Source organism: Cinclus cinclus, chromosome 28 (genome assembly GCF_963662255.1).
Source record: "Cinclus cinclus chromosome 28, bCinCin1.1, whole genome shotgun sequence".
Classification (NCBI taxonomy): domain Eukaryota; kingdom Metazoa; phylum Chordata; class Aves; order Passeriformes; family Cinclidae; genus Cinclus; species Cinclus cinclus.
The window spans coordinates 4,712,029-4,731,257 of record NC_085073.1 but is presented as its reverse complement, the minus strand read 5'-3'; the positions used below and the strand labels follow the sequence as shown (position 1 = coordinate 4,731,257).

The 19,229-nt window shown below is 38.1% G+C and overlaps 1 protein-coding gene across 9 annotated transcripts in view; it reads right to left on the bottom strand.

Annotated features, from left to right (window-relative positions):
- EPS15L1 (epidermal growth factor receptor pathway substrate 15 like 1) overlaps window positions 1-19,229 on the bottom strand; it is a 46,416-nt gene that overhangs the window by 19,934 nt on the left and 7,253 nt on the right. For 5 of the 9 annotated variants that reach the window (XM_062510260.1, XM_062510267.1, XM_062510264.1 and 2 more), the window contains 17 exons: window positions 19,069-19,194; window positions 17,469-17,528; window positions 16,889-17,125; window positions 16,187-16,344; window positions 15,581-15,737; window positions 14,787-14,849; window positions 13,178-13,263; window positions 12,736-12,808; window positions 12,060-12,221; window positions 10,981-11,178; window positions 10,558-10,722; window positions 8,509-8,635; window positions 8,331-8,381; window positions 7,795-7,931; window positions 6,695-6,755; window positions 6,221-6,303; window positions 4,600-4,732 (listed from right to left, as the gene is read on the bottom strand). In XM_062510260.1, coding sequence (XP_062366244.1) covers window positions 4,600-4,732; window positions 6,221-6,303; window positions 6,695-6,755; window positions 7,795-7,931; window positions 8,331-8,381; window positions 8,509-8,635; window positions 10,558-10,722; window positions 10,981-11,178; window positions 12,060-12,221; window positions 12,736-12,808; window positions 13,178-13,263; window positions 14,787-14,849; window positions 15,581-15,737; window positions 16,187-16,344; window positions 16,889-17,125; window positions 17,469-17,528; window positions 19,069-19,194 — 2,077 coding nt within the window. Of the gene's footprint in view, window positions 1-4,599; window positions 4,733-6,220; window positions 6,304-6,694; window positions 6,756-7,187; window positions 7,504-7,794; window positions 7,932-8,330; window positions 8,382-8,508; window positions 8,636-8,736; window positions 8,740-10,557; window positions 10,723-10,980; window positions 11,179-12,059; window positions 12,222-12,735; window positions 12,809-13,177; window positions 13,264-14,786; window positions 14,850-15,580; window positions 15,738-16,186; window positions 16,345-16,888; window positions 17,126-17,468; window positions 17,529-19,068; window positions 19,195-19,229 lie in introns of those variants that run through there. The other 4 variants (XM_062510265.1, XM_062510261.1, XM_062510262.1 and 1 more) reach the window with 4 other exon arrangements.

Below are 19,229 nucleotides of genomic sequence, written 5' to 3'. Positions count from 1 at the left end.
CTGCAGCTCACAGCAGAAAACATAATTTTTAATCTGTGAGAACCTACAAGAGCCATTTTAACTGACAGGTTTCAGTCTACCAGCTCTTTCAGATTTTTTTATCATTAATTACACAGAAGTCAAATAAATCCTGAGAACCTGCATAAGAAATATAAAGCAACCAGGAGTTTGGTAGTGCTGAACACCACAGGCAGTCCTTTGCCAGAAGATACAATGTACTTATAAATCTACAAAACTCAGCTATGTTTTTAGGGAGTTTGGGAAAATAACGTGCAGTGGAATGTAGATCCTCGTCACAAGGCACCTTTGTTTAAGAATGTTGAGATACTTTACTGTTATTTGCTTTTTGTTTATCACAGCTTGTTACACAAAGCACTGGCATTTCTTCAGTGCTTTTTGAGCATTACTCAAGATATAACATCAATAAATTTACAAAAAGCCCCACTCCTCTCCAAAGAAACGTGCAGGTTCTCCAGTAGCACCTGGCGAACATCAAATTACTCCAGCCAAGTCGTAGGGGAGCCCCATGAAACCTAATGTCCATTAGGAAATTCATGGAGATTAATACCTTCCTGAAGAAAAAGAACATGCATGCACTCTCTTGGGGATTTTCATTAGAACAGTCTTGTCAGAAGAGCTGAAGGAATTTTTCTTGGCTGATCTGCCTCAACCTAAAGAGAATCTTAAACCATGTCTGGGACAGAGATGGTGATTTTCCAAATCTTTTCATGGAGCAGTAAGTTGGAGCTTTGAGCTCCACGGGTATCTAAGTTTGCTGCTTCTGGAACACCTTCTCCTTGCTTTTCTCTACTGGGATTCACTGAGATATTAACCTTCCTCCAATTCTCTTTAAAGATTCTGCAGTTAATCTCTAAATAGTTACACTGCAAAAATACACTAATACAGTATTTTACCATGAAAAGAAACATGAGATTTCTCTTAGACCAAGCAAGGATCATATTAGGACTTTGAAACATCTAAAAGATCTTGACAGACTAGTCAACAACAGAGTAAGAAAGAAGGAAAATTATTTACGATGAACAAAACAAGCACAAGGCTGAGATTCTACCCAAGATACAACTCGATTTAAATAATCTCAGGATTGTCACACCCTCTCTTAATCTTAGTATTTAAAATGGGAAAGATATGGATCTGAAGGGTGCCTAATCCATGCCACACAATAAGGGTTTGCCTATCCCTACCTGATAGTATCAACCACAGAGAGCTGTGAACTGAACTATCTCCTAATACACTTAGATCACAGCTGCTCCTCAATGTTCCAGCTGTGAAAAACCCAAGTATCAACTAAAAACAAACAAACCAATTGAAACAATCAATCCATTTTCACTTTACAAGCAGCCAGCAAACAGGTCAGGATGTGTAGGACCAGACCCCATGACCCACTGCAATCCTGCTACTGACAACCCTGGCAGCAGCAGAGAAGTTTCTCTACATGCTGTGCAAAGACTGTGTCCAGAGCCTGCATATGAGAGCAGCTCCCCTGAACCACAAACTCCTTTTAGAGGTCTTTCCAGGTACATCTGAAGGCCTTTTGCTCTGACCATCACTACACAGTAAACAGGTCGTGTCCAAAAGGCTCAGTTTCAGGACCAGAGCTCTACAACTTCCTCATGAAGGACTTGGATGTGGGACTGGAAGACTGAAAGGCAGCCTAAGTAAGTTTGGTGACGACACACAGTTAGGAGGAGCTGTTGACTCCCTTGAAGGCAGACATGTGCTGCAGAGAGATCTTGACAAAGGAAAGGGCTGGGCAATCCTCAGCTTAACACATCAAGCACCACCAGATCCTGTCCCTGTGCCAGGGCAGCCCTGGATGCATCGACAGACTAGAGAACAAGAGTCTGTGCACCAGCAATGTGGAAAGGGACCTGGGGGTCCTTGGTAGGTGGCAAGTTGGATCTGAGTCACCAGTGTGCCCTGGCAGCTTAAAGTGGCACCATACACTGGAGGGCACCAGGCCCAGCATCACCAGCTGGGCAAGGCAGGGAATTCTCCCTCTCTGCTCTGCACTGTGGTGGTCAGAAGGATCTAAAGCTGTTGGAGAATGTCCAAATGAGGGACAAGGAGCTGGGGAAGGGTCTGAGGAGCAGCTGAGGGCACTTGGCTCGTTCAGCTGGAGCAGAGGAGACTGAGGGGAGACTCCTCGGGGGCTGCAGCTCCTCCCGAGGGGAGGCAGAGGGGCAGGGGCTGAGCTCTGCTCTGGGACAGGGACAGGAGCCCAGCAAGGGCTGGAGCTGTGTCAGGGCTTGGGCTGGAGCTCAGGGAAAGGTTCTTCTTTCCCCCGAGGGTGCTGGGCACTGCCCAGGCTCCCCAGGGCAGGGGTCACAGTCCAGAGGCTGTCAGAACTCAAGAAGTGTTTGGATAATGCTCTCAGCCAGAGGGTGAGACTGGGGGGGGGGGGGGGGTCCTGTGCAGGGCCAGCAGTTTGACTCCATGATCTTTATGGGTCCCTTCCAACTCAGGACATGCCATGAATTTAAGTGTTTCCCTGTTCCTATGTTCAGCTCCAAGGGTTTGCTCTGCCTTTGTTTCCATGAAGGAATGAGACTTAAAGCCAAACTCCTCATTTCATCTGGACAATACAGAGACACATTCTCACAGGGTGAGAACTGTGGCACACTTTGGTCCAGGACATCATGCTACCCCTCAATGGATTATCAGACAGTGTTTACATGTCACATGCAGAAAAGCACCAAATCAGGGATAATCAGGAACAATCCCTAGTGGATCCTGTTTAGTTTCCACTCTCAACTGCCTCAGAAATCAGATAGTTTCCAATGTTCTGCAAAAATATTTTTATTTTCTACTTGACTGCAGAGGTTTGAGGACAAGTGAAGTTTTCTTTTAGAGTATTTTGTACCTGCCTACCAAAATGCAACCAAACCACAAAAGTGTTTTACAATATTAAACCCCCCCCCCAAACAGAAAGAACAGTTTTACTAAAAAGAGTACACACATGGAACAGAAAGGCAAATTACAGGCTTGTCTGTTAATAACTAGCATTTATTCATATTTCAGCAAGATCTTTATCACTTACTTGTTTCTTTTAATTAAACAGACCAATAAGAAAGGTAAGAAACAACGGAAGTTTCTTGTTTGTTTGCTGAGCCCATGCTAACACACATTTATGCCTGTATCTCTTGCTACAATCCCACTATATTTCTATATAATTTCTCATGCTTTAAGTAACCACTGAAGATTGCCTTAGTTGTGGAAGGAAGGGAGGAGTAGAACTGCATAAGCACGAGGCTCATTTGCTTTAAAAAAAAAACCCCTGTTGTTTCCTCCTTAGCCTATTTTATCATAACAACATTTGCTTTTGGTAGAGCAGCGGAACCTCACAAATATTGTATCTCCTCAGAAGGGGGGAAAAGACACACTGAAACCATTTTTAACCAACTGATTAAAGGCTGAGTGCACATGTCTAAATTAAAAATATATTAATACAGCTGAATATTCACCAAATTCCTCAATATGTCCAAAAGACGGAATGGGAACACAGAAATCTAAAATCCCTCATGTAGGTGACTCAGTACTCACCTTTGCTGCTACTATTACACTGCATTTGCTAAGAGTAATCATGTTTCTAACAAGGAATAGAAAGAAACCACATATAAGAGATTACATCAGTATATTTAGTATTTATTTGAATCATCCAGCTTTTGTTGTTTTTCTGAGCCAACTGAAAGTTCCCTCTTAATATCAACTGAACTCTACCACTGTTGTTAAAAGGAGACTTGAAACCACATGGCTTCAGTTCTTTAAACAGTTTCACTGGTAGCTGAATATCTTGAAAACAACTCCAGCAAGAACAGAAATTGAAGCTCCACTAAAAGAGATCTTATTTTCAATTCATGAGATTTATATAGCTCCCAGATTTCAATAAATAATAGACTCGAAGCAGGAACAAAGCCATTCAGAAAGTGTTTCCTGTTTAATTCATGCACTAATGTGCAAATGCAAGAATGATCCTACCTGGACAGAGAGATCAGGACAGGTCTGTCTGACTGTGTACCCTGTTCTTGTTAGTATCTAGTGGCAGATGCCTCAGGAAGAATATCAAAACAAGATAAAGATGCAGTCATAGTCAGACTGCCTTGCTACTCAGCTACAAAAGAGCTAGAGCCAGTATTTTGGCTTTTGGGGACACCCCGTTGCCTCTGTTTCTTCTGAGAATTATCTAGAGGTTTTTTAAGACCATTTAATTTTTTTTTTTGCATTCACCATATTCCTGACAAACAGAAATATACCCTAAATTTAGATAACTGTATAAAAACAAACCTCTTTGTTTTAAATATTCCATTTACTTATCTTACGTGTTGCCTACTTAGAAAATACAGGGTTTTTCCCTGCCACATGTGATTTTACAGATCTGTCATAGCACTCTAGCATCATCTGTTTTCCAGTTTGAAGAGTTTCAGTCTGGTTTACTGATAATTTTGTCAATTTACTAATAACTTCACATCTTCCTCCATGGTTGAAATATAAGGTAGACAGTAGACTGTCAACTTGTTCTTATATCCAGCAATACACTGTAAATTGAAAGAAGAAGCTTTTAAAAGAAGAAAACCTCCTTACCACTGGGTGGCTTGGGTCGTGGAGGGACAATTTTCTTCGGTGGTAATGCTGGTGTTTCTGATTTGCTTTTGAAAGGGTCATCTGTGAATCCTGCTCCTCCAAAAGAGGAGGCAAAGGGGTCTGAAGTTATCGACTACGTTAAAAAAAAGAAAAGAAAAAGGATGTAAGCACACTGCAGAATACCTGTGGTTTCATGAAGCTAGAGGTTAAGTCAAGTAAAAGCATTAACTTCAAAACCTGAGGGCAGATGTACAGAATTGTCAGTGGTGTAGGAGTCTAAAGCCCAATGACAGAGGTGCTAAGATTTCATTAACATTCAAAAGACCTTATGCTCTTAATTACTTAAAGTACTTGTAGAACTTTTTAGTCCTAGCAAAAAAAGCTGACAAGAAAATAAAAGGAAGTAAAACTCTGCTTTTTACAATCTGGCAATGAACAGTCATACCATAGCCTGACCTTCACTCTGATAAACAGAACCATGAGAGAAGCTGGAAAAACACAGCACACTGCAGAAGGGATAACTTTATTCAAAGCTTTTCTGAAGTTACACACAGGTATTTGACTTTTTAGCAAAACCTTAGGGAATATCCAGAAGCATGGGTTTAAATCTTCCTGCATTCAGATGGCTTTTCTAGAGGACACAGCTATTTATTAAGAAGTGCACAAGTATTATGCCAGGCAGGGAAGCTTCTCATTGTGAAATGAAGAAAGAGGAATTTTTTGAACAAAGGTAAAAATCACAGTCAAACCTTTGCTAAAATTTCTACCTCAAGCCAGCCGTGTCTATCGGTAAAGGCTGTCGCCATCTAGTGGAGAGCTAAAACCCTCCCCAAAACAGTAAAAGACACCAAGAAATGTAATTAGTCAAAGTGAAACGATAACCTATTTCATTTTTAACATTTACTCTACAGTGATCAAGTGTTACTGTAGAACTAATGTCAGGAGGTGGGCACTGATGTTAACTGCAAACTCCAAACTCCACCTGGGGAAAATGAAGACCAAGACCTTTCCAATTATCCATTTTTTTTTTTCATGTGTGTCCTGAACCTTTTTTCTTCATCTGCTCTTTAAAATGAACAGAAATTGCACATTTATAACATGGGGGAGACTGACTGACTGTTAAGAGTGGTGTAAGGTTTGTTTAGATATATTTAGTAGTGTAGTGTTTCATTAATAGTTGGACTCAATCTTAGAGGCCTTATCCAACCTTAATGATTTTATGGTAAGTTTAGAAACAAGTCAGGATACTTACTATGAAGTAACCAGGAAGCAAATTCCAGGACTTAGACAAAGGCTGGACACTGAAATATAACAATATCTGCAACAAGTACCTCTTCTTACAAGTTAAAACTACAAGTTAATTTCTTCTCCAGATCTGGTATTTGAAACTATTTGTGAAAAGTTTATTTATCCCTACTGAACCTACCAATCTTAGTAAGACTTTGCTATACCTGAGATGGTTGGAAAATTTTTTGCTATACAACTGGTGAGGCTGATTGGAAAAAAAAAATGAATAAAACCAGAATTGTCAGCTGAAAAGTTACAATCATATCACAGTCTTTAAAAAAGTGTCTGTACATATGTTTTAAAAAAGGACAGTTGCTTTCCTTTTAACCTTTACCTTTGACATCTGACTGAAGTCTGCAAATCCCTCACCACCACTGAAAGCACCACTTCCAAATGGATCCAGTGTTCCAAATGGATCTGGAACAGATATGCAGGGAAAAAAAAAAAAAAAAGTTATTTTGAATCATACTTAAGAATTGCTTAAGGAATACTTAATGAATGCTTGGTGGTGCCAGTGAAGCACAAAATTAGGCAGGTGATTAAAACACACCTGCATTTTGACCTGCCATGAGATGTTAAAAGAGAATTCCCCAAAACAATAGGTTTTCTACCAGTTGTTTGGAGGGAAAATACAAGCAAAAAAGTGACATATATAATGCCACAAAGACAGTCTTCATGAACCAGAACAAGACCACTACGCTTTTTGCCAACAGTTCACAAGACTCTATTCTCAACTCTTATATTTGAGTCTTCTTTCATAAAAAGATACTTCCTTATACAACTTCATGTGAAAATGTTTACTTCTTACCTGGACCTTTTGAAGAGATACTGGAAGATGTAAAAGGATCAGTGCTTTCAAAAGGGTCAGGCTAAATAAGAACAGATATACATAATTATTTTTCTGATGGACTGCACACTTACCTTTTCATGCCTATCAAAATCTCTTGCTTTAAGACAAATAGTTTCCAAATTCAGACCACTCTATTCAGTGGACAGAGTAGGATAAAATCAACTGATTATATGAAATTTGCATTATTAGTGCATTTGACTATTGATAGCCTTGAACACAACACCAGGTACCTACAAGTGAGAAGAACATCCCACTGAAATATATGCAACATTAGTTATCAGGGCAAAATATGAAAATACAGAAGTGTTCAGTCTTTAAGCAACAGAGACAGAATATTCAGGCCATGAATTTATATTATTATTATTATTATTATTATTATTATTAATTCAGGGAGTCTGTATACTGCTTCTTTTTAAAAGATGGTTTTTACACTTGCTCTTGAGTTTGACAAGTCACCTTTTATTTAAGTACAATCCTATACTGCAAAACAAACTTTCCACTGACTGAAACTGGGGTTGTGTAGCAACACTCAATGAATTGCATAAAGTGAGGAAAATACTAATAAAAACAAAATGGAAAAATTCATACTTCCCCCTCCAAACAAGCACACACATGTACATCAGGACAGCTTAGAACTGTGACTATGGCTCTAACAAGCATGTTCTGTGCAGTCCCTCCACTGTGCTGGCTCCAGCATCTGCTGAGGTCTCAGGAATCCTTTAGCCAGAGCAGTTCCTCCATCTCATTCACTATGTGACTGCACAAATCTATGGGATGGAGGGAATGGTGGAATGAATGGGTGCTGCTGGTTTGAAATTCCCAACAGAGAGAAAAAATATCCACCTAACAGTGCCTTCAAGGTGAATGCACCTCATTATCATGGAACCAGAGAGAACACAGCTGATTGCCATAACAATCCATACTTACATTTTACAATTAATGATATTTCATCAGTTAGGTAAAAAGCATTTTGTGTTATTTCACTCCTTTTAGCTTTCAGACAATAAGCCTGTCAATAGTAAAGCAATCTATTAAGTGTAGATTTAAAAAGTACTGACCTTTGAGGGTAAAGTGGGGGGTTTTGTGAATGGATCTGAGGTAAATGGGTCACTCTTCACCTGCTTCTTGAAGAAATCCTCAGGGGCAGAACTACGAAATGGGTCACTTTCCTTAAATGGATCTCCTCCAAAGGGATCTAGGAGGAGCATGAAAAGGTAAACAGAACGTAGCACTAGTGTGTCTATAAAAAACATTCTATATTTGACCTCACACTCACTGATACCAAAACACTGTGTTTGTGTAAGAAAAATTGTAAATCTGATAAGACTTCCAGAGACCTCTCTACAGAGGGAGTTTACTAAGTTTGAACAAGTACAGGCCTATATGAAGCTTTCAGACTTAATAATGACTTACACACTTCTCATAAAACATTTTGATTCTGAATGCTCACCCTGTCGGGTTTCTATGTTCCCACATGCAAATTAAAAACCTGAAGCTAGAGAAACCTTTATGCTTCCTTCGTGTTTGTAAATCTTTGTGTTTGGCTATGAGGTGTTTATACCACATCTGTTCTGTCATTAAAAAGGGCTATTACCTGATGGAGCAGGTGGCTGCTCTGCAAAAGGATCATGCTGGAATGGGTCACCTATGCAGAAAAGAAAAAACAATTTGTTTTATCTACTGTTTAGCAAGATGACAACCAAGTTTGTGAAAATACAATTCGTTCAACAATTGGCCTTCAAGGTCTTTAATAATAAGCACTTGTCACTTACTGCCTTTGAAGGGGTCTGCTCCCTTAAATGGATCAGATTTGAAAGGATCTTCTGACTGGAATGGGTCTGCATGCAATTCTTGTGTATTATTGGTAAACATCAAGGCTTTATTCTTAAATGGATCATCCTAAAAAATTACGTGGAGAAACATAACAGCAGCTTGTCATGATAAAAATGCCCAGTTACCCATTTAGCAGAAATTGTATTTTATCTTGGTTCCTGTTTAACAGTCTTTAAAATTACTTCCTACAGAACTTTCTGAATATGTGACTTCTAAGTAGAAGTAATTACTCAGCAGAAGGAAACGTGTACCCCAAGGCTACACAGAACACCAGAAGATAACAGTACATACAGTAATTAAATGTTAAACTGTTGCCCACATTAATATATTCAACACTCAAGTACTTAAATAACAAAAGCAAACCAACCCCAAACACCACACTATCAACAATTTCTTCCCCTGCCATTACAGCTCAGCTTCAGGTAAGTCACTTATTTAAAAGGAAAGGATACATAAATAATCTGTGGACTACAAATACAAATTACTAGTGAGTAGTCAGATCAAAGATTGCTTCTTGTTAACTCATCTTTGAGCTTAAAGCTCCAAATACTGATGTCCCATGATAAAGCACTTCATGCAGGAAGATTCACCCCAACATTTTGATGACAAGATGTTTCTCAGCAGAGGCTAAAACTACGTTTGTCAAGTTGCAGAAAATACCCTGCATGAACGAGCAGCAAACTGAAGTTATGAAACCTCTTCATGACATTCATTTGCATGACAACCCAGGCTTGGGGCTGGTTGGGAGGTCTCTGATGAAACCCCCAAGTGCAGACAGCACCTACACAGCAGAATTCCAGGGACAATGAGAGCCATTCCACCCCAATGCAAGGAAATAACTTATCCAGAAATAACTACCCACTTACACTGCCTCCAACACCAGAAAGAGACAGGATTTCTTTCATCCCTTTACAAGATGCAAATGAAAACATCCTAATTAATACTTCTCAGAACAGGGGGAGGAAGGAGACAAGGAAGAGGAAGAAAGAATTGAGAAACAGAAAAAGTGGCACAATGGTTTAAAAAAATTGCTCTGAATATAGACTGGTGTTTTCTGCCAGTAAGTGGCTCCTAGGTTTTGCAAGTAAGCAAAACATCTGGAGGTTTTCACTGGAAATCAAATATATTTATGCAAGCCATGCAAGCACAGAAACTAAGCACTGAAGTATTTTAAGACCTTTAAGTACATGTTTGTCAATGCACTGTTCTTTTTTATCTACACTGTTTTTCTTTTGAGCAGTTTGTTTTTACAGAGCAAGTGTAAAGTACTGCAAAAAAAGCAGCAATCCCTGGTAATTAACACATTATATATTGAACTTCAAACTGAACTCATAGCAAATACAGTGTTTAGAAGGGTAAACATGTTTCCATAATGAGGAAGGGCCACACAGATGTGCAAGTAGAATCAAACAAGTGTGCAATTTTTATCTTGTCATATTTAAGACAAGAAAAAGGCTTAAAAAACAAAAGGAAATTCTTGCAATTTAGAGGATTATTTAATATCCACATGAACATTAGATACCCAAAAGAAACTGACTCAAAAATGCTTAAGAACTCGAAAGATTTTATGGTTTGGGAAAAAAATGCTGATTAAATAAAGACATAATAAATAAGAAAGATGATGCTGTAATTATTTGAGCAAAAGAGAAACATCCTTTTGGAAAGGGAACATGAGATATATAATAAATATAGCCCACTGTAAAGCAGAAATTTGTAGAGTTTCTTTAGGAAATAAGAAGGAAATACATGATAAAGGGAAATTTACAGCAAGAGAAGGTTCCACCTTGGTAAACTGGACAACATTCAAGAAAAAACAAAACACCTGAACTAGAAATAAAGCCCCACCTCTGTCCTGAGACTGAACATGTGACAGATTACAAATCCACAAGACCATGGGCTAAATACCAACTGAAAAATACTTCAGATTAGGTGCAAGTCAGAAGCTTAATTAATGCAAAATGTACCAAACAACAGCATTATTTTCTTACCATAGCTCCATAATTGCTTCTTTCTGCCTGCCCAAGGCCTTCACTCATGTCTGCTAAATTTGTCAGACTCCCACCATGAATCCCATTGAGAGCTTCATTGTATTCTTCAATGCTCTTATTCACTTCCTGATGGCTCTCTTGCAGCTGAGAGAGCTTACTTCTTGCCTGAGAAGGAAAAATGCATTAGCATGTTATACACTCAGCAGCACTGTCATTGCTACAGTCTCCTTAAACACTGGTGCCTGACAGGTGCATTTTATCCCCACCTGAATTGAATGCTTCCTGACTCAAACCAGGAATTAACCTACTAAACACCAGTCAAAAAGGCTTATTTCATGAACCTGGACTTTTTCCTCCTCTGAAAAATAATTTCTCAACTCAGCATGTCAAGAAGCAAAAAACTGTATAAAGTACAGTGAATACCTGGTTTATTTCCTCCTGGGTTGATTTTAAAGACTTGATTATTGTTTCAAGCTGCACTTTTCCAGCCTGGATACTCTGCTCTAGCTGAGTCTCTTCTTGCTGGAGGCGATTCAGCTCTGCTTTTGCTCTGTTAAGGTCATCTTCCTGTAATTTTAAATCTGATTCCTGAGACTGAATCTGCATTTTTAGTGATGAAATCTGAAACAACACAGTAGAAACATCAGAGTGAAATTTAGAATAAATGGGACTTATTAAATTATGAATTTATAATAAGTAATAGAAAGTGATAAAGCAACCTACCAACTACTAAAGAAAATATTTAGAACTTAACATGAGGAAACACATGCTGCTTTCTGCTGTTACACAAAATCCTTGATAAAAGTACATTCAACAAAACCAAGAAATACCATTTTAAATCAGAGAAATACCCCACTACATATAAAGGTAATCAAAAGCTGTTTCCTAGATGCTCACCTTCAGAACTTGGTTCCATTGAAATATCTATCAAGTAGTTTAAGGTTGATTTTTAACTCTTTTATGAGTTAAAATTACAGAGTTGCTTATAACCTTCCTTAAACACTTTCTTATGTGACTTCCTTATGCAGTAAGTTTCTACCTTAAGGTAACATCCTATTTCCATTGGCAATTGCATCCACCTGAAAACTCAATCCTGATGACATTCAGAGTGATCCAAATCAGCACCACTGCCATGGACCCTCTCATGGGTTAGGACTACTGATTTTCAGTTGCCCTATTAAGCTGAATAAATGCTGAGGAAGGAGGAGGAAAGAGGAGGAGGAAAGAGGAGGAGGAAAGAGGAGGAGGAAAGAGGAGGAGGAAAGAGGAGAATAATTCCTGTAGAAATGGACCCCTGGAGATCAGCAGGTTCAACCTTTCATTTATGACCCTTCTGGAAGGTATTAAGGATAGCAAAATCCTTTCTTGGACCTCTGTATTTGTGTGAAAATTGCTATGTACGGTAAAAAGAAAGCAAGTAAGCTTATTCATTAACTGCACAGAATTTCCCTCAACAGAACACATATTACTCTTGAGCAGGTCCAGAATTAATGTACACTTACCACCTGTGTTTCTTCCTGGCATTTCTGCCTTACATCATTCAGCATATCTTTCAGTTTGGCTTTCTGCTGGTCCATCTCATCCAGGCGGTCTTGGGCATCTTGCTTTTGAGCCTCCAGCTCTTGCAAGTTACTTGTTTCCCTATCTAAATCATTTTGCAGTTCCTGAAGAAAATTCCACAACTTGTAACTCACATTTAGCTGTTGTCTTAAGGAAGGATCAGCCACAGACAAAGAACTTAGCAAAATTCAGAGTATCTTCTACATCATATAGGCTACACCCTGCATTGGCCTGGTTTGTTTCTGCAGGAACTTGTGTAAGACATCAGGATATAAATAAATCACTGCTCACAAGAAGGAAGAGGGACTGTGACACAGAGCACATAGCATTGAGTTATCCCAATGATCAAAAGCAGTACTCTCCAAACAATGATTTCCTAAATTAGTGTTAGTTAAACACTAACAAAAAAGATTCTTGAAACTGTTCACATATACTGTACTTATATTAGCCAGCATCAGATGAAAACATTTCTGATGGAGAACAGTAAAATAAATTTTTTTCAGCAGTTATAGGAAAATCCCAAGAAAGAAAGAATGATAGAACAACAGAAAAAATGCTAAATTGTCATATATTACTTAGATTTACATGAAAACTACTGATGATAAACAGAGCTTCTACCTGAACTTCATTGGTTTTCTGTCTGATTGATTCTTCCTTTTCCCTAATGTCCTGCTCCAGAGAGTATTTTTCTCTGTCAGATAAACAAGAACATGTATTTGTGATCAGTTAAATAATACAACACGCATGAAAAAAATCAATTAAGTATTATTCTGGAAACACCATGCAGATAAAAATGCCAGCCCATATTCTCATGTATTCTCTAAAGGAGAAAAGGTGCATATGTACCAATTATTCTCTGAAAAACACCATCTGTGCCCATCATCAACCTTCTGAAGTCACCTGAGACACCTGGAAGGTATCACCAGGAAATTCATCACCAATTACAGCAACAAACAATGACAAAATAACTAAAAGAAAATAAAAGTAACTGACACACCGGTACTATAGACTTATTTTGTTATTCTACAGCAGGATTTTGTTAACAGTCCACAACTATTACCTCTGCAGCTGTGCAATTTCTTGACTAATATCATCCAGCTCCTTCACCCCTGTAAATTCTCCTGATCCAACAGAACTTGCACTATCCTGTTAAGAACAAAACAATCTATTAAAATGTCAAGTTGTAACAGAAGCTCTTCCTTTAAGAAAGGCTGAAGACAGAGGTGGGATACAAAATCCTCATTTCCAATTGCAAAATTCTACCAAGACACAGCAAATTATTCTGTAACAAGCAAGGAACATGCCACACAGTCCCACCTGTGAGACAGGAGAATTTTTAATATGCCTGTTTAACAGACATGGCAGTTAAACACACAACAATGAAAGGACAGGCACAGGTCCAACAAGGAAATTGCAGACTATGGCAGAATTAAAATTCAAAACCAAAAATTCAGTTCTGCTATAGTCAATAGTTAAGTTTACAGGGAAGTTAATGAAATCAGATTGTAATTCCAGTCTTTTAGACCCCTGCCACAAATTACTGGCAATTTCTGCAATTATACCCCATTTCCTGCAGGTTGTTTCTACATTCATTGAAGAGTAGATTGGGAAAGATACAGAGGGCAGCCCCTGCCTTCTAGATAAGACAATCACTATCAGGAGTTAAGAAAGGATGTCAGCATTAGGCACAAAATTGGTTGTTATTATAAAAAGGATTACTCTTAAAAAAAAAAAAAATACTGCAACTGAGCAAAAACTGCAGCACTGAACTCACTGCTACTATGACAAACCAGGAGACCTACAATTTTTATATAGAGAGCATTTTAAAAAGAATGCAGAGTTTGCTTGCTTTACCCACTTTGAGACTGCTGTGACAACCACAGAAAGCGTGGCTTTATTAAATGATAAGAAAATAAGTAAGTACTCAACTAACAAGCCAAGACCAGCAGAGTAAGATGCAACATTTTTGTAGAAACAATAGGAGAATATACAGTTTAAATAATTTAATTAAGTCCTCACTTTTGGGGGATCATTTTTTTTGTAACACGCCATTAAGTAATCACAAGTAACAACAATACAGACTTATTCTTCAAGGCAGAAAATCAAAAATCCCTTTTATACAGTAAGGCCAGATACAGATTTGCTGTGAGACCTGTTCTGAATGCTGGACAGGATCACAGCCAGGTGTCACCCAACATGACTATGAAAGTAAGTTAAAAAGAGCTGCTGCACTGGTTAAGAGTTGCTTAACTAAGCTCACAGTAGCATACAATGTATTTTATCTTATGCTCAGATAAACACACACTACATGGAAAAAAAAAAATTGCAATTAACTGAAAGCAGCAGGAAGCTTAAAGCGCTCACACCAAGATGTATTTACTGCTCACAGCTGCAGAGAATAGCCCAGAAATAATTTCAAAAGCACTGTGCTGCCTGTCCCAGGAGCTTCCTGCCAGATCAGTACATCTCCAGTAGTTGAAGGAAGGAACATCACCAGGCTGGCAGCCAGTGCTGGGTACTTCACATTGCTGTGACATTATCACCACACCAAGAGCAAGTGGCAGAGTACTCAGCAGAGACAGGCAAAGGTGTAGAAATAAAAACTCTTTTGAAGTTACAAAAAGCATACATTAGAAATGTGCATTCCTTTGGACACTGCAATTACTCACACGCCGCATTTCTGTTAGGGCTGAGATCTCAGTTCCTACAGGGGTCAAGTAACCTGATAGAGTCTATAGGAAAAGGATATAGGAAAAACCTTAGGAGGACCATAGTAACAGCAATAATTCAAATATATTTACAATTCCAAAGGTTTTGGGTTAGGGAAAGCAAATAGAAGTATAGAAAAACACAGGATAATTTATAGAAAAGGTTCATGTAGTGACATGACAGAAGCAGTTCTTCAACTCAGTTTCAGAAATGCACTGACATGCTGTTGATGAAAGGAACAAAGCAGGGTCACATGCTTCAGTAAAGTGTTATTAGCAGTGATGGATACAGGACTGTGGACTGCCATGCTACAAAGGATGAATCCCAGAAACTAGGAAGACATCACTCGTTGTTTAGCCATTAAAAAAAAGTTCTGTTTCCATGGGAGGAATTTGGTAGTGATCACTGCTAGGGACAGGCTGCTCAGCCAGCTTTTAATATTTACTGTTTCAAGTTCCCTGACTCAACCTTCTGTATGACAAAGGATTATGTGTTATGCTAGATTTTTTCTAGCATCATTACTCCTTGGTTTATGGCATATTTTACTGCATTTTTCTTTACTTATTGTCTTGGCTGCTAAAAAATTAGCTACATTTCAAATGTTAAAAGAATTTTGTAAGAGGAGATAAGAAAAAATATTGGCAATTCTTTATCATAATACTAAAAAAAAAAACCCATACAAAATTAATACTCAAAGCCCATAACCTTTAAAGCACCTAAGTTCAGTATTATTGACAACAAATTGCTGACTTACATGGATGGGTGTGTTCCTGTCTGTGGGAGGGATCATATCTGCAGGTAACACTTGTGGAGGATCAATCCCTTTGCTGACCTTCTGCTGAATGAGATACATGGCAAGTGCAAACTGGTCTTTGCTGAGCTTTCCCATCTGTCTTGTGTCTGCCAAAGCCCTGATAAAATATAGATCATACTTACAAACAAGAAAATCTTATTTCTGCTCTACCAAAAAGCCTGAAATACATATACACATGTAATTTCTTTTTGGTTCATCCTCATTAGAGCTTACTCATTCTAGTTAGATTTCCATGAACAGTGCAGTATTTTATTACGCATATTTAACTGAATAGAGTAGCATTAGTCTGATAAAATATTTAGAGCACTAGAACTTCAAAAGGCAGTCACAATTCACTGACTGACCTATTGCCTCCCCTCCCAGAAAAGCAAAGGGAGCATTTATTTCTCCCTTAATTTTCCACATAGCCCACATATTGCAATATGTGGACAAGTAGAAGAAGTTGGGGATTTTTGTATCTGGCATTTTCTAATGTTACAACCACATTCTGAATCTGAGTTCCCAGATCAGCAAGTTACAGAAACAGAGCCAGTATGGAATTCTTACCATATATGTGCTAGGAGATTCTGAGACAGACCTGAATGCATAAAAATGTCCTTTACTTCTTGGCCACTCACAAACCCATCCATGTCTGTGTCCGTTTTTAAGAAAATTTCATCATATCGCACTTTTTCAGGCATTGGTACCACCCAGTTCACAGCTGGCTGCAAAATGAAATTTGGTATTTCAAAAGAACAGAAACAGTCTTTATGAACACACTGAATATATATGACACTATCCAGAATTGGATGTGCTGAACAACATGCATATCCCAGTCTGACTGGTAAATAAGTATTTGCAGTGCTTGTTTTAACTTCACACTTTTTATCTGAATAAAAATACTGATACACAGCTATTTATCAGTTTAAAAGGATTATTTCTTTGGAAATACAGATACAACTAGTCCTCACGCTAATAGCAGGAGATTTAGAAGTAGACTAATGATTTCTTTGGTATTAAAACAGAGTCACAAAACCTAAGGTTTCACTTTCTTCATAAAGCGAAAATTCCCCCTAAGATTTGCTACCTCGTGGTCACTGATGAAAATTCACCTGATGTTCTTCCAAGTCTTACCATTCTCATTTCACCTTCTCCAGCCAAATCACCCAAACACAAGTGCTCACTGGGCAGAAATCAAAAAGTAGATTTATTTTTCCTACAGCTTACAAATACACAAAACTAAAAAAAATAAGAAAGGAAGATGTGTACCTGTGTTTGTTTGATGCTGTGCTTGGGAGACAAGCTCCCTGGGCTGTTCAGACTGTTGTCACTGTCATGGGATGGTGTGGAACGGAGGCTGTCTTTTGGTGGAGGACTTGCAGGGAGAACAGGAACTGCACCAGGAAAGACTGGTGTCTTCTTTCTTTTAGAAGGTGGTATGAGAGAAGGGGGCAATCGTGAAGGAACTGACTCTTTCTCAAGAGCTCTGTAAACCAAATGCATTGCCTGAAAAGGCAAAAAAGTCAGATAATATTCACAATTTTTAGAAAAAGCAACAAGATCTCCCTGTGTCAGTCATTTACATATTAGTAAAACAAATACAGTAAGACTAGAGATGCAAACCAGAGCAATTAATTTTGAATATAATTCCAACAAGTTTAATCTCGTTAATCTTGACTTAAGAGTCAGTAGATGGATTTGAGGAAGGTCATTTAATAGCTCCATGTGAACAATTTAGATTAGAATAGTTGATTGTAGCAGAGAAAGCTGCAAAGCTCTTGAGAAAGAAATGAGCTATTTACTTTGACAGACAGACTAGGCAGCAAACTGAGAATTTAAAGCAACCTACCACAGCAAATTCATCCTTGTCCAGGTGACCATCTTTATCAATATCACTGAGATCCCAGACCTACAGCAATTAAGATTAAAAAATTATTTGCAGACCTAGTTACATTTTATGTTACATTTTATTGTATTTATGTATAAAATGTATTTAACAACACATTTTATGCATTCATGATATTAACATGCCCTCTAAAGACTCCTCATAGATTTTGGTTAAGATCAGATTAGTTATATTACCTATTTAAGCATTCTCTGATAAAACAGACTGGATTAGAGTTTTCTGGCCACATGAACCAACACTGGCTCTAACAAATTCTGGCTGCCACGCAGGTGGGTTTTTAATCCTTCTATGACACAATTACAGAGTCATCAAGCTGAGTAAAAGCATTTCAGAACTACCCAGAGGGTGTGGGCTAGCAGATCATTCAAATTCCTCACAAGAAAGTTCAATAGACAAGTCAATACATCTCCAACTCCTACTTCATTCCTAGATTATTAGGGTTTTCTACTAAGAGCTAAAACTATGAGCAGCTCCCTCTGGCCCCCTGAATTTCCTGTTGGAGAGAATTTAAGCATTTATCAACTACAGCTCATTATTAGGTTAGGCACAGTCAACTTCTGAAACTTGCAGAAGACTTAGAGAGATAGAAAATTTTGTGAACTCCAACACAGTACTGTTTAATCATCAGTATGACCTGGAGACAGTAAAGTGCACAAAAAGCCAAGACTTGAGGCTAATTGTGAGAACTCTGCTTTATCACTGGACAAATTTAAGCTCCTTGATTAGTCCTTTGTCCATTTACTCAGTGCCTTATCTTGTCCACAAATTTTTCTGAAAGAGGCAAAATCTTCCTGAATTTCTATTGTGACAATAACAAGATAAAATCCAAAGCCTTTCAAGACTTCATGATACTCAAGAATTAAAACAAATCATACACAGATTATGTAGACAATACAGGGCAAGAGGCAATTCTTCCTGAAGAGATAAAAGTATGTAACTTTAAGAGCAAATAGAGCTCTTACACAGAACGAACTCATTGTCAGAAATATCAACATGCAAAGCATTAAAGAACGTGTTTTCAGTGGAGGCAGAAAAATACTTTACAGTCTGCTTCCCTTGCAAGTACACAATGAATATACTAAACTCAGACCTTGGAAGTATTCATAAATACACGTGAGAGAAAAAACAACTTGACAATTTGTACTACAAATAAAGGAGGATGTTTTAAGGTATTCTCCTGTACAAACACGGGATGGATTTAATGGTATGTCTAATAACTCATATTTGTAAAAATGAGAAGACAGCAGAATCTGACGTTGCAACACAAATTATGGCTCAGGCAAGCCTTTTCTTGTTTTTAAACAATCAATATCAAATTTCCAGCTCTTAAATGAACGGAGAGATAATGAAGCCAATCTACTCTAGGGCCAAAATTACTACTCTTACTTCTAAGTGGAAGACTTCAGAGTCTTAACATTCTGGCTTTATAGCAGGCACACGATGCAAAATCTCAGCCAAAACCTAATCTCTGTTGACAAATTACATTTTTAACGTTGCAACTATGAGAAGCTAAATAGAGACTAGCTAAATCTAAACAACTTACCCTTCCGAGGATATCAAGAGGTAGCTTTGAATTCATCAGTACTGGTTTTACTTTGTCTCCTGAAAGTAAACCATTTACTGGCAAAAGGCTTTCAAAAATACCATCAAACTTTGCTTTTTCTTCCACCTAGTTGGTAAGAAATAGTCTGAATAAGTAAAAAA